We start from the raw sequence: 15893 nt of genomic DNA, 5'->3' as shown, positions 1-15893 counted from the left end.
GTAAGCATTTGCTCATTTTACAGTAATAATGCTGTGAAAACTACAGAAATTTGTTACAGTGAATGTAATCGGGTCTCGGTCCAGGCGAATCGGGCTACCGAACCCGCTCATAATTAAGTCCTCGTCCCGATCTGACTCCTTTAGCCAAGTTTCCGAAAAGGCGAGAAGACAAGTGTCTCTTATGCCGGGTTTAAACTTGATCCAGGCTTCCAGCTCATCTGTTTTATTTTTTTAATGACTGCACGTTAGACAACAGGATAGTGGGGAGTGGTGGTAGCTTACGGCGATTATTGAGCCTGAGGTTTTTGAGTCTTCGATGCAGGCCTCCTCTTCTCCCTCTTTTCCGATGTTTACTCCGTCCATGCAATCTGCACAATTCCGCTGAAATTTCCGGTATAATACCCGCAGACGTTGTTTGTAGGGAAATAAGAAACTCTCAGCTGTAGATAGCTTTCCCCCGCGCTCCATACTCCAAACCATAAAAGGTGGAGAGCTCCACCAGTAGCGTTATCACAATAAATATAGCGAGCGTCCAGTGCGTCCAGGTGGCTATGGTTTGTGATGCCTTTGCAAGCGAGCTCAGATTCACAAAAGGACATGAGCAACACATTTTGATTTCTTAATTATGGGTGTCGGTTATAATTTCTCTGTACTTAACTTCAGCTCCATCTCAGTCTCACTTAACACATGTAAACAACAGCGCGAGCATGACACTCTGCCACCAGTTTTGCTTGTTTCTTTTGCCACTTTATGTTGTTTGCTCACAAAGTATAAAGTTTACGTTGATGGTAGATTTTTCATACTGACCAACGACATTCTGTCTTTCACTTGCCTTGAATGTTGTGTTGGAAAGGGAGTGTATCTAATCTAATATAGTGACTTGAATGTTTATTGGTTGCTACCTTGTACTGTAAGTACCGTCCAATGGTATTTTCTAATCTGATTGAAAATTGGATAAAGAAAAGCATTTGGCAAACAAAAATGAAAGCAATTGACAAATAGAGAGAGAAACAATTGGCAAATGCTTTTATAAAATGCAATTTAAAATGACCATTTCAATGTATGTACTTTCTATGTACTATATTTTGTTTGAAATCATGAATTAAATAGCGAGTTTAAAAATTGACTATTTATTTTTCTACTAAATACTTAATGTATTTAACAAAATTTAAAGCATGCATTTAAGAACCTTAACATATAAATATGTCTAGTAATTTGTCAATTTAAAAGTGTTTGATTTATATCCATTTTAATGTTGGAATGATTAAATTGATTCATTGATTTCTGATTTCATAAACCAAAAGTCCTCCATAAATTAACCCTTGTAAATGAGTGTATGATAATAATAATAAAATATTTACTTTATAATAGATAAAAATAAATATAACCTTTTTTAAAAAAAGCATTTACATTTAAAATTTTGTTAGTGATTAGCATTTGATCAGTGTAAGCTAAGAATAAATTCAGAGAAAGAAAACATTTCAAACTTTTTAAGAACTGCCATCAGTTTCACTTCTGCAGGTGTGAGAAGAAAGAGGAAGAAAAAGGGCCTGAATACTGAGACAGAGCACTTTCACATCTACTTTTGACTACTGGAAACACCTCAGTTAATTCCATTGGGAGGTTATAGTCAAATTAAATTCATCAAGATACAGTACAGAAATAACTGCAGTTTTGGTGCAGTGCATATATTTAAGGTATATAATTTTGCACAGATGCTATTGTATAAGAAAGATTGTAAAGAGTTTATAATTCTTAAAATAACAAATTTTTTGTACCTTTTTATGAACTTTGTGTGCTACAGAAAGGTTCTGTGGATGTTAAAGAAACCTTAATGAACCATACTGTCTGACAAAGACATTTTTGAAAATATTATTTTTATTCCGTTTTTCATCCCTGACACCTGTTTACTAATTTTTTTTAAATAATTTTTTATTAGATATCTCAGTTTTCTGAAGGGCTCAACAGTTTGCAGATGCTTTGTGTGATGTGCATCTGTGCAAAACGAATGTTATGCTTTAATGGTCACCCTGTTTCCTTGAGATAAAACACCAAAATATAGAATAGAAGTTAAAAAAGTACATTTCTGTTACAGCTTTTCTAGGAAATATTTTATTTGTACACATTTTCTGTTCTTACGCTGAACAACTGAAAGATCTGAAATAATTTGCATATATTTTACAGTAAACAAAGCTATTTCCACTTCTACAAAACAACCTTCACGTGTGGATTTATTAATTATGACTGCATAGTTGTCAATATCTTCAAAAACACAAATAATGTAATTTCAGCAATGAGCTTGCATAATGATGACCAAAACAAACAACCAAATATAAATCAAGAGAGAAAAAACTAAATTCACAATGATCACAAAGAAATAAATCACCTCTGAGTCTTCATTTTCTTTTTTTAATTATTTTCACTGCTTCATCTAAAAAAAATCAGACAACAATTATAATCATTAAAAATAAACAAACACACTTCAGATGCATAAAAACCCAGGATATTACTTGTACAGTCCCAGCAAGCGATTTTGTGTTTAAAAGATGTCTAGCCATCCAAACACAGCCCAGTGCCCGGTTGCATAAAACTTTAAGACTAGTCTTTAAAGTTAGTCATGATTTTTTTTCTTTAAGACTGATCATAACTGTTTTAAGTATGTTACATAGAAAGGTAGATTGGTCTAATTTAAATCCAAATAATAAGACTGATTAGCCCTAACTAATTGCTAGTTAGTCAGAATCATTCTTAAGACGCAGTCTTAATGTCACGGCTATGTTTATGCAACCGGCCCCAGATGTGTAGACTAAAACAAGGCAAACTCTGGGCTGTCAGTGAAAATGTAATAGATGTGTAACCATAACCACAAAAAAAATTAATAAATGAAAACAAACACCATGTAATCATTAAACAAAGGGGAACTGGAGCGCTGCTGGTATCCCTTGTATCCTCTGGTGCTCTTGGAAGGGTAAATGTTGTAAAAATAATTGGAAAAAACAAATTCCAAGTCCAGGCACTCAGTAGGATGCAAAAGTTAAAAAGCCTTTATTAATATTCAAGGGCTAAAACATTAAAACACCAACGCGTATCGGCCCAATGGCCTTCATCAGGGTGTTGGTAACAAACAGACAGATTCACACACCACTTATAATTGTATTGATTTCAGGTGTGCCACTCTAACACTTGCAATACAATTTTTGGCCACTGGAGGCAATAGTTCAAATACTGTCTAGTATCAAAGGTGAAACCATACAAATACAAGACAAAGTAAAAAACTCCAAGTGGAAAGATACAGACATCTAGTGTACTCCACACAATATATCACAAAAATCAATAAATGTGAATAGGCTAATTACCCATCATGATTCTAAATTGTTCTAAAACAGCATGAGGGAAAAAATATATATAATATAATGCATGGCATTCAAAGTAAACATCCATACAACAATACACTGTCCCTATTAAGATACCACAATTACAAAAAAGGTGAGAGGTCAAAATCTTCATTGAGACCTGGATGATCAGTGGCCCTCAAGGAATAAATCCAGTATGTCTCCCTTTGTTTAAAGCGTTTAATTATATCCCCACCCCTGGAATCAAGGCGAATAGCCTCAATGCCAATTACTCGTAAGGTCGAATCCCTCCCCTGCTTTGCGTCTATATAATGTTTGGCCATAGGATAATTCACATTTCCAGTCCGGATGGCATACCTATGTTCAGCTATCCTGTCTCTTAGTCTCCTTTTAGTGAGACCTACATAAAAACAGCCACAAGTACACTCTAAACGATAGACAACATGAGTAGTATTGCAATTTATAAAGCTATTGACAGTATAGATCTTATTACTGAAAACATCCTTAAATTTGTCAGTTTTAGCCATATTTACACAATAATTGCAATTACCACAAGGAAAGTTTCCCTTGGGTTGTCGAAGCCAAGTGTCACGCTTAGGAGCAGGGAGGTAACTTCTTACTAACTGGAATTGGAATCTCGCCCCAGACAGTACAACCAACCTCACAAAAGAGGAAGAGGAAAACGCGGAGGGGTGGAAAGCGGAGGAACCAACTCTCGGGAACCACCAATCACAAGGAGCCGGTTGAAGCATCGGTAGTAATCAATATCTCAGACCTTCCCCTCTCTGATGACTGCATTTCTGTTTTGTCCAAGGGTCTCTCTTTTTCTCCTACATACTCCGGAAGACCATTTGACACCAAAGTGGACCTCTATCGATTCTATAGGAGTTTACATTTGAAGGCCTGGTACTCCCAGAGTCCACAGGGTATGTCTACCTACTCAACCACTACGGTAAACTCTCCTTTTCGGCCTAAGTCTACCTTTTCACCTTGTATTACAAACCCCACATTGACTACTTTCACTAAAAAGGTATCCTATGAAGTAGAAAAGCTTTACAGTAAACAAAACAAGACCACACATCAAAATCTCACCAAAAATGAATCTCAAGCACTTAAATGGCTTTCGGAGAGAGATGATATAATCATTAAAAGTGCTGATAAGGGTGGTGCTGTCTGTGTGTGGGACAAGAAGAAGTATATTAGTGAAGCTCTTCGCCAACTAGACAATACTAAGTACTACTCAAAGCCCTCATCCAATCCAATGGACACCATGAGAAAAGAGCTGGGACAATTGCTTGATGAGGCAAAATCACATGACTGGATTACTAAGAAAGAATATGAGTTTTTGCTCTGTCAACACCCACGCTATTCTTCTTTTTATATGCTCCCCAAAGTCTACAAGGATTTGGAAAATCCACCTGGTAGACCAATAATCAGCGGAAATGATTCAATAACAGAACCTGCTTCTAAATTTGTGGATCATTTCATCAAGCCATTTGTTGCAGAGTTGCCTTCTTATATTCAAGATACTACACAGGTTTTAAAGAAAATTGAGCAAATAGGTAACATAGGTTCTTGTATTATGGCTACAATGGATGTGGAGTCTATATAGTAACATTGTACATGATGAGGGTCTAGAGGCTTTAAAACACTATCTCTCATCCAGACCTGAACACTTGATGCCTCCCAGTGATTTTATAGTGCAACTTACTGAGTGGACTTTAAAGAACAACATCTTCCTCTTTCAAGATAAATTGTACAGACAAGAAAAAGGGACTGCAATGGGTGCTTGTTTTGCTCCCAATTATGCTAATCTGTTTTTAGGCTTGTGGGAGGAGCGCTATATATTTTCCCAAGATAACCCTTTTAAAGACAAAATCTTGTGGTGGGGTAGATATATTGATGATGTGATCTTGATGTTCTCAGGCTCAGAAAAAGAACTTGTAGACTTTCATGTGTATGTAAACAGCTTAAATGAGAACCTTAAATTTAGTCTGGATTATGATTTACATGCCATCACCTTTCTGGATCTACGAATTTCTAAAGATAATGAGGGATTCTTACACACATCTATTTTTTAGAAAGGCAACAGATCGTAATACCTTGTTGCATGCAAATAGCTTTCATCCTCCATGGCTCATTGACAACATACCCTTTGGACAGATCCAGAGACTAAGGCGCATATGTGATTCAGATCAGGATTTTCAAAATCAATCTATTGATATGCAGCAGCGTTTTCGACAAAGAGGATATCAAACTAAAACTCTCCTTCAAGCTCATAATAGAGCTCAGTCACTTAAAAGGAAGAGCCTGCTTCAGTCTAGACCCAAAGGAGTGTCAACTCAGAAACCTTGTTTTGTCACTTCTTACAGTAAGGAGGCCGTTCAGATTAAACACATTATAAAGAAAAACTGGAACATTATTGAATGTGACCCAACTTTACGAAAAATTTTTCCTGAACCCCCTAGGATCAGCTTTAAGAGGGCCCCCACAATTAAAGACAAGTTAGTAAGAAGTTACCTCCCTGCTCCTAAGCGTGACACTTGGCTTCGACAACCCAAGGGAAACTTTCCTTGTGGTAATTGCAATTATTGTGTAAATATGGCTAAAACTGACAAATTTAAGGATGTTTTCAGTAATAAGATCTATACTGTCAATAGCTTTATAAATTGCAATACTACTCATGTTGTCTATCGTTTAGAGTGTACTTGTGGCTGTTTTTATGTAGGTCTCACTAAAAGGAGACTAAGAGACAGGATAGCTGAACATAGGTATGCCATCCGGACTGGAAATGTGAATTATCCTATGGCCAAACATTATATAGACGCAAAGCATGGGAGGGATTCGACCTTACGAGTAATTGGCATTGAGGCTATTCGCCTTGATTCCAGGGGTGGGGATATAATTAAACGCCTTAAACAAAGGGAGACATACTGGATTTATTCCTTGAGGGCCACTGATCATCCAGGTCTCAATGAAGATTTTGACCTCTCACCTTTTTTGTAATTGTTGTATCTCAATAGGGACAGTGTATTGTTGTATGGATGTTTACTTTGAATGCTATGCATTATATTATATATATTTTTTCCCTCATGCTGTTTTATAACAATTTAGAATCATGATGGGTAATTAGCCTATTCACATTTATTGATTTTTGTGATATATTGTGTGGAGTACACTAGATGTCTGTATCTTTCCACTTGGAGTTTTTTACTTTGTCTTGTATTTGTATGGTTTCACCTTTGATACTAGACAATATTTGAACTATTGCCTCCAGTGGCCAAAAATTTTGTTGCAAGTGTTAGAGTGGCACACCCGAAATCAACACAACTACAAGTGGTGTGTGAATCCGTCTGTTTGTTACCAACACCCTGATGAAGGCCATTGGGCCGATACGCGTTGGTGTTTTAATGTTTTAGCCCTTGAATATTAATAAAGGCTTTTTAACTTTTGCATCCTACTGAGTGCCTGGACTTGGAATTTGTTTTTTCCAATTATTTTCACACCATGTAATCATTGTTGATTTTGCCTGCATGGAGGAATTTCCTAGATCTCACAAATGATTTAGATAAAAACGACATGGCTAGAAGTGGGTTACACCCACTGATCTATATAAATGACTGGATTGCGCATGACGTCACACTTGCGAAGCCACCGCCCCGCCATGTTGGTATACCCAAACGTTCTATTAAATCAATGGACGTTATCAGATTTTAATGATAAAACATCACTTTACTCGTATTCATTTTTATATGTGAAGTTACCCTGTACATTATTACAACACAAACGTCCAAAGCATGTAAATAGTTATTTACTGAAAGTTGTACATTTTGCGTTTTAATCAGTTATTATACATTCATCTTCATTACAGTATCAGATCAGCAGACAGACCGCAGCATATTTAGTATTAATGACAATAAACGTGCTCATACTGAAATCTAAATAAATAATCATGCTTTGTACCGTATGTGCATGCAATAATTTGCTAGTTTTGTAATTATGTTATCTAAACTTACAAGTTACCTAAACTTATTTAAATAAATAACGCTGACCGTCACAGTGTAGCTGAATGTCAGAAAAAACTTTATTTATACCCGTGTCATTAACAAATGCAACAGACACACTCACATTAACGGTTTTTTATAAATCCATTATCCTGCCCAATTAAAACATAAACATTGCAAATAACACCAGAATTAACAAATAATTAACGTACACATATCATAAAAATTAACCTTGTGTAACTGATATGCTGTAAAGGGGGTAAATTTTGATCATGATTTTGAATGGAAGTCAATGACGCTCTCTGCCGGTTGGGTACAGTATACCAAGATGGCGGCTCGAACTCTGCGCTGGCTTCACCTCACGCAGTTAAGTCAAGCGTTCTATGCGCAATCCAGTCATTTATATAGATCAGTGGTTACACCGGGTCTATTAACAGAGACGGTGAAATTATGGCTATTTCTTGTTGGGTTGTACAACAGTAACAGTAATCCAGAGTGGATCTTCTTCAGTTGAAATGTTCTGTACTTTATTTAATAATATTTGACAGATTACCTTAGACAGGCTGATGAGAGCGCTGTAGGTCAGAGAAAAGAGGAAGAGGAAGATGAATGAGGTTGCAGTAGACCAGAGACTTCTGAACTCATCCTCTTCCAAAACAGTTTCATTACAGTGCAATGCGTTGCCTGTCTCGGGTTCTGGAGGCTCATCTAAGAAAAACACATAAATGCATGTGAACAGTATGTACATTACACATAGTGTCTAATACACATATCATACAACGGAGTTACCACTTTAAACTCAATAACTTTTACTAAACCTTGTTGTGTTACATTAACACACAGCTGCCACTAAATGTACTTATTTTCATTTTGAATGTGCAGATGAAATATCAAAATACCAAGACCAGTGTCCTCATGTAACACATTTGGTCATAGTGCAACAGCCTAACCTTTACATGTGAATTAGTTATAAAAACAAACATTTTTAAGGTTAATTAAAGTTACAGTGTAAAATTACACATCCTCACACACCTTTACGCTATGTGTTTTGTAAATGTCAGTATATAAGTGGCATTACTATCTGTGCTGTCTTTCCAGATTAAACATATGGCTTTGAGAGGAACCATGCATACATTGTCAGACCTCTAATAAATGCTGGACTAATCATGCAAACACAGATTTATTAGTAGAAATGTAATAGAAGACCAAACAGAAAGAAACAATCAACATTAAAACACATATCTGCCAGAAAGTGTTTTAGTGTAAAAAGCATCTCAGGTTTCAGTGAGTATGAAAACGACAACATTAGAATGCATTCAAATAAACAATGACACAACAATAAATACAGGACAAAACATGAATCAGCATAACAAACACGGTATCACAAATTCACATAGGTCATCATAAATCTTTGCTTTGAAAAGTTTAAAATATTTTTGTGTTATATTTATTATAAATTGACCTGACATATTTTTGGTGTAGCGTTGGTGTTTGACCCATGCAGTACAGTGATACAGACATGAAGAACAAAACACATAACAAAAGATCAAAAGTACATACTGTAACATAATAAGAGCAACAGGACAAAAGCATGTCAGATCATTTAAGTGAGATAAAAACATAATCACATTGAAAATATCATTAAATATAATCAGCAGGGCAAGCAGGGCAAGGATGACATGACGGTTTACTTTTGCTTGCTGGCTTAATTAATGGTGATCTTGTATTCTCCATGTTGGCATGCACGACTGCACACGAGATCGTAGATTCTTTGTATTGTTTATCAGACACTTCAAATAAGCTGATGACAGATGTGGAGTTCTTCTGACGGATTGGAGCACTGGTATAACCCTCCTCATATTTTCCATTATCTACTTTCCACATAATATAAACATCACCAAGTTGAGGGCTGCTGACCTCACATACCAGAGAGATGTGTGAACTTTTTGTGTTTTTACTTTGTTGTTCATAAATGACAACACTGGGTTTCTTTGAATCTGAATTTGAAAGACGAGATAATGAATCATTAAATAATTCAAGTACAGATGGCATAGTCAATCACAAGATTTTAATAATTCAATTGTTGACTTACCTCCTTTATAAAAATGGATCTCCTGCTTTATGTTTTTGTCACTGATAGTACAGGTGACCATATTACCAGCAAACCATTTATCTCTATTAACAGTGACATTGTAGATTATCTGAAACTGTGAATTGTCTTGTGATTGTATTTCAACTTTATTTAAGGTTAAAGCTTCATTTTCCACTTTGCATGACAATGAGGCATCTTCCACTGCTTTGTATTCATTTCCAAAAACAACAGCCTGCAAGATCACATCACCGAAGAGGAATATATCTCTCTGTATTGGTGGCTTCAGGGTCAGCTCTAACGTAGCTACAGAGGAGTGGGAGAAAATGTTTTAATGTCAGAATGGTGTTATTTATGGACATACATTGGGATTAGGTTGGTGACATTTGGGAAAGATAGCAAGTGAGCTGTCATACAATATAAATATTTACCTTTGAAGTTTTTTGTCTCCTGTGTCACTTGGCCCATGTGCGTGACCTCACAGGTGTATTCAGTATGTTTGTTCCATGATTCACTGCTTACTGTATAAAGAGTCAGTGCTGTGTAAAGACCCGTATCTTCATCCTGAGTGTAATCCAGTGTTGTTAGTTGCTGAATATTGGTTTTATTTTGCTTCAATTGTACAGTGATGGGTTTGGGGTGGAAGTCCTCAATAACACACATGACAGATGTACTTATCTGAGTTATTACAGGGACCAGGCTCAGGGTTGGTGCTTGGTCTATGACTACTTTACATGTAATGTTTTTACCTAATTGATTTCCTGTAACAGTGATGTGACTAATTTTCAGTGATGTTCCATTCCTTTCTACTGCAGGGTGTTCAACAAAGTCAGTCAGGGCGTTTCCATTTTGATCAGTCCATTTGAAACTGAGTGGTGTGCCGGGGGAATATTCAGAGGCCAGACAGCCATGTGTTTGGTTCGCTGAAGTAGTACACCCAGACATCCTGAACAGTACAGGTTTTTTAGGTTTAGTACCTAAAAAGAAACAAACCACAGTTTATTACACACAGACATTACTGAATCCAACCTGTCAAAATCTTGAAAATATATAGCTACTCTAATAAAAAGGCTGGGTTGTTTCAACCTTTGGTTGGGTACAATTGAACATAATACAAATTGCAGGCTCATTCATGTTAGCTAATTGTGCATTGAATAATGATAAAATATTATGCTTATTTTAATAAAGGGATAGTTTATCCAAAAATGAAAATTCTGTCATCATTTGTTTACCCTCATGTCGTATTTTTTTCCTTTGTGTTCAGCAGAACACAATTCTATTTCATTCTATTTATTCAGCTGGTGATTTACCTCCTTTATCAAAGTGGTTCTCTGCTTAAGAACATTATAAGAACTGTAACTAAGATTAAATCCTGTAAAAGCATTGCTGGTTGTTGGTTTACATCAACACATGTAGATAACTAATGTTAATAAATAGAACCACACTTGCAAGTTACGTTTTTTAATATTGGAATTTATAGGCTGACGAAAATACTTTCCATGCGATGTACCCTATGACAATATATAGTTTCAAACATATTCATAAATATATTTCAAAATATACAAAAACATTCAAAAGTATATCTCGAAATGTATTTATGTAAATATATTTTCTACCAATATATTATTCGGCCACTTTTTGTGTATATAATGTTAATAACAACTTTAGAGCATTTAAAAATACATTTTGCTCTTCATATATTTCAGTCCAATAAATTCAATTTCAAGAAAAACTTTATTTGTTGTCTGTCCTGCAAAACTCATATGTTTGAAAAGAATGTGTTTTAATACAGCGCCATCCAGCAAGAAAAAAAAACCATTAAAGAAAAACCAAAACAAAATTGCAACATTATATTTAAATCATGGCATAATATGTAATATTATGCACTTGTTTTTATTAGCCTAAATGGCTATTGTAGTATTAGAAATGTATTTGATTGCCCTACAATATAAATTGAAATATAAGTTGAAATATGAAGGTTAAAACTAAATATATTTTCAAATTCAAAAATGTATTGTATTAAGCTTTACTTTCTACAACATGTACTTAGAATTAAAACATGCTTTTGGTCAGAGAATATACTGTTTTGTCATGTGAAAATGTTTAAGGATTAAATAATTTTCAATTAGTATTGAAAGACTTCATCATCTACATTATAACATTAACACGCTTTGAGGTTGGAATACTAAACTAAATGTATGCAAAAAGCTTTTGTGAAATAAACCTTTACTGTTAAACATGTATCTTGTGAAATATCGCAAAAAACAAACATACAGTAGTACGAATGATTAGCTAGCGTTTATATTACTAGCATTTATATTACTATTATATAGCTATTATCATAATTATTTCATATTATTGTTAACACAAAGATAAATAGAAACACAAAATCACATTAATACATTTATACATTATAATACATAAATCATCATTATATATTAGATTATCATAATTATTTCATATAATTGTTAACAAAAAGATAAATAGAAACACAAAATCACATTAATTATGGATAAAGGGACTTACTTGTGACGGTCACTTGTGTGCCTTTACCCCAGTAGTCAAAATAACCATCACAGTGATATACAGTAGTTTAAAGCTACTGCACATAAGCCTAGTTCTTAGTATTTAAGCCTATTAGCCTCATTGAGGACAGAGAAAACGAGCTTTGAGAACTGAACTAAAGCAACTAAAACTAAAATTGTATTTTAGCTTTTGAAAAAACATTTTTAAGAATGCTGCATTATTTTTAACCCAGCCTTGGGTGAAAATGGACAAACTAAACCCATTTGTTACAATCCAAAATGATGGGTTGTTTTAACCCAATGTTGGGTCAGATATATTTTTTGTGGGGGGATTGAACCCATTTGCTGTGTTTGTCCCTTTTTGATTTAATGTATTGAACATTTTTTAAGAGTGTAAATTTATTAGCTCCCTTTACATTTTTAAGTTAAAGCAAACTTATTGTGCAAGTCATTTGAACTTAATATTTTATTTTTTAGATGCTTTGGCCTATTAAATTAAGTAAAGCAATTTTAATTGGTTTTCATGAGTTTCTGTAAATAATAAAACAAGATTTTTTTTAAATAGTATGTAAAAATGATTTGCACAATAAGTTTGCTTCAACTTGAAAATTTATGCAAGTTTTTTTTACAGCAAATCCCACTGTTTTAAAATAAAAACTCTTTTAATATTGCAGTATATGTTTTTCATTATTTATTTTAAGAGAATTAAGCTGGGTAACAGAAGCAGACTCTATGACTTTGTGACTCTAAAGACGTATGTCTTTTTCGTCCTTCCCAGCACAAATTTCTATCAATGGCTTTTCGTGTCTGTGTCACCACTTTATCGTGTTATTTTCTCATTGTTGTTTCCCATTTTTTGACCATTGTTGATTGGTGTTTGGATAAGAATCACTTTCTGCGACTTCCTAACCCAAACCCCAACACTAACCCCAACTCCGGACGAAAAACATGTAAAAACCAATGCATAAAATTACACCCTAACGCAAACCCCAAATCTAACCCCAAACGACAATGATTTAAAAAATAGGAAAGAATGATGAGAAAAAATATAAAATAACACTATAAAGAAAGTCGTGGCACAGACACGAAAAGCCATTGATAGAAATTAGTGCTGGGAAGGACGAAAAATATATTTGTCTCCAGAGTCACGAAAAACAGCGGAAATTTGTGTCAGCAAACACGAATAAATTAATCAAAATTTTGGTTACTACAACACGACCCATATAAAACCCATATAAAAATAACAACCCATATTACCCATATAAAAATAACAAAATAATGAAAACAGCAGGAAACAGATACCGACGTTGTACAGGAAAACTAAGTTTAAGCTAACTGATCATGTTTAATAAACAATATTCACATTATTTTTAAATTTTCAGATGCTTATAAATATCGCCACAATGCTATAAAAAATGTCTCCTACGAATAAGAAACAACAGGATAACATGAAAGAAATATAATGTTTCATTCTGACAATAATATATTTAAACTTTTTAAACTAAATGTTTAAGTAATACCAAATAGAGGTGAAAGAAGTAAATTACTTACTTGTGACGGTCACTTGTGTGCCTTTACCCCAGTAGTCAAAAGCATCACAATGATATGTCAGACGTTACAAGATGTGCAAATACTTTCACCCTCAAGTCTACTAATGTGTAAAACCATTTGTGTGTAAAATTTGTGATGGCAGTTTATACGTGATATATTTGTTTCAAATACAATAATCCTAACTTTAAAACAGATATATCACTTGTAACACTGCCATAACTTTAGGATTTTTTACACAAAAATGTTTTACACATTTCTCAAAACGATGGTTAAAGATCTTATAACAATTAACAGCCATTTAAACACTTTTTCTAATTAACACAATTGTTAATTTGTTATTTACACATTTTACATAATTTTAAAACAAACTAAATTTCCATTGTCTAATGTAGCATGTTTTCAAATTGCATCCTATTTGCTTGGTTAATGTTCAGTAAATGTACTATCATAAGTTCTTTGTGCATATAAGGGGTCATGTTCTGTATGAGTAATAAAAAGAAAGAGTGAGGGGCATAAGTGAAAAAAGAAAATGAAGAGATGTATTGTAAACCTTGTGAAAAATAAGTAGATAGAAGCAGAGAATGAAAAGGGGAAGAGGATGATTTTCCTACAGTACAGTAGCTCTCAGAGTTGACATTAAAAAAGTTAAGGGAAATTCTACAGGAAACAATCTTTGAATCAAAGATCAGGCCTGGCTCGCCGTTCAACCGTGGATCAACAGAATCGACATTCAAAAAAACCAATCTGCACAAAATAAGTCATATTAAACATTTCTTGCTGTTAACAATATATACTTTGACATCTTATATCAGGTGCACAGAATGTTCATGAGTTCAATGGTTAATCCAACAATGTTAACATAGGCACACTTAACCACATAAAAGTGCCTGAATATATTATCTCACTGCACAACATCTTATTTTTTCCTTTTCTGTTTTCATTTACATACAAATGATGATGCAAACATTAAATTCAAACAGATTAATTAATGTTGTACATAAATTAATAATATTTCAATCTCTCACACATATAAAAATACAGTTTTAATCGTCATAAACAACTCTGATTGGTTTTTTTATGACAACAACTAGTGAAAGGTAATGTCAATTAGGCCCAAAGTAATGCATGAATCAGCAAAACTCACCAGAGTTCTCAAAAACAAAAGCACTCACAATGAAGCATTGACTGTTTCAGAGAGATGCAACATCAACCTGAGCAATCAACAAGAGTCTTAGTAAACATAAATACACATTGAAATAAAGAACTTAACGAAATTTAAATAATATATTGCACCTACTGCCAGCCTCGTGTAAGCACGTTGAGCTGGCTTCTTCATCTGAATCTTACACTGAATATCTCACTCACATATTGCATTGTTTACTGCCCCCTAGCGGTTAGGTGTAGTATTGCAGCAAACATACAAACATTGCTTTGTGGTATACAAAAAGAAAAGTTAATACAATTGTTTTAAACAACTCAAGTAAAACTCAAGGGGGTTACATCCTCCCCTCCTGAACTTGCATGCGTCTCTGCATGTACCTATAAAACCACTGATCTATCAGGAGTTAGCATTCTAACCTCAGGGAAATCATCTGACTCAAGGGCTTGTGTGAAAGCTTTGCTTAAACCACTTAACAGGGATTGCATAACTAATGCTAAGGGGTTTCCTAATGAGGGGTAAGTTAGTCGAACAGGTTGCTCTCTTATTCTTGTGGAACGTCTAAGCTCTGGTACTTCCTGCACAGGGGTATTTCCATTTCTTTCATTCTCATCCATCATCATTTCACTGTCATTTTCCTCTTTTCTCATTCTCTCTCTTTTTTCTTCAATAGGTTCCATTCGACTGACCGACTCCTCCGTAGACTCATCACTGTTGACATCAACATTCTCCAAATCCTGTTCCTTCACAGGTGAGTGTTCCACATTTTCTTCCAGGGTGTTCTCAGGTAAGTTTGTTTTTTCCGTTCCAGCTAGAGACTCTTCCTCTTCGTTATCCTCATCAACTTGCACATGCTCAATTTCAATGTCAAGGTTATCTTCACCTCCAAAAGGCAGAAATGGTTGTGCATGTGGATTTAGGGTTGTCTTACTAAAAGTTTCTTCCACCTTCCGTGAACAAGGCATGTCCTTGACAATTGTTATTGTAGGATATTGTCTATCCTGCATGAATTCTGGGGTGTAGAAATCTGGTTCTTCATCACCATCACATGATTGTTCAACAACATTCACTGGAGCTGTTGGTGGTTCCTTAGAGCAAGTCGTCTTTTACTTTTCCTCTTCCTCCATCTTGTTGTTTTCGTCATCACACTTTGCAGGATTTAAAAAACCACAAGGCAAGAGTAGATCTCGATGGAGGGTTCTTTCAGGTCCA

General features: G+C 34.7%; 1 gene segment (V, D, J or C); it reads right to left on the bottom strand.

The window, feature by feature from the left end:
• Positions 1-436: 436 nt before the first annotated feature.
• Positions 437-15646, bottom strand: LOC141350832 (Ig heavy chain C region, membrane-bound form-like). The segment is given in 7 exon segments: positions 437-565; positions 7911-8065; positions 9049-9354; positions 9450-9752; positions 9878-10423; positions 11973-12030; positions 15101-15646. Coding segments are annotated over 7 exon segments (2043 nt in total).
• Positions 15647-15893: the final 247 nt, after the last annotated feature.

The sequence above is a fragment of the Misgurnus anguillicaudatus genome, chromosome 19, assembly GCF_027580225.2.
Source record: "Misgurnus anguillicaudatus chromosome 19, ASM2758022v2, whole genome shotgun sequence".
In the NCBI taxonomy this organism is placed as follows: Eukaryota; Metazoa; Chordata; class Actinopteri; order Cypriniformes; family Cobitidae; genus Misgurnus; species Misgurnus anguillicaudatus.
The sequence above is the reverse complement of the archived record's forward strand: the minus strand, read 5'-3'. Positions and strand labels throughout refer to the sequence as shown.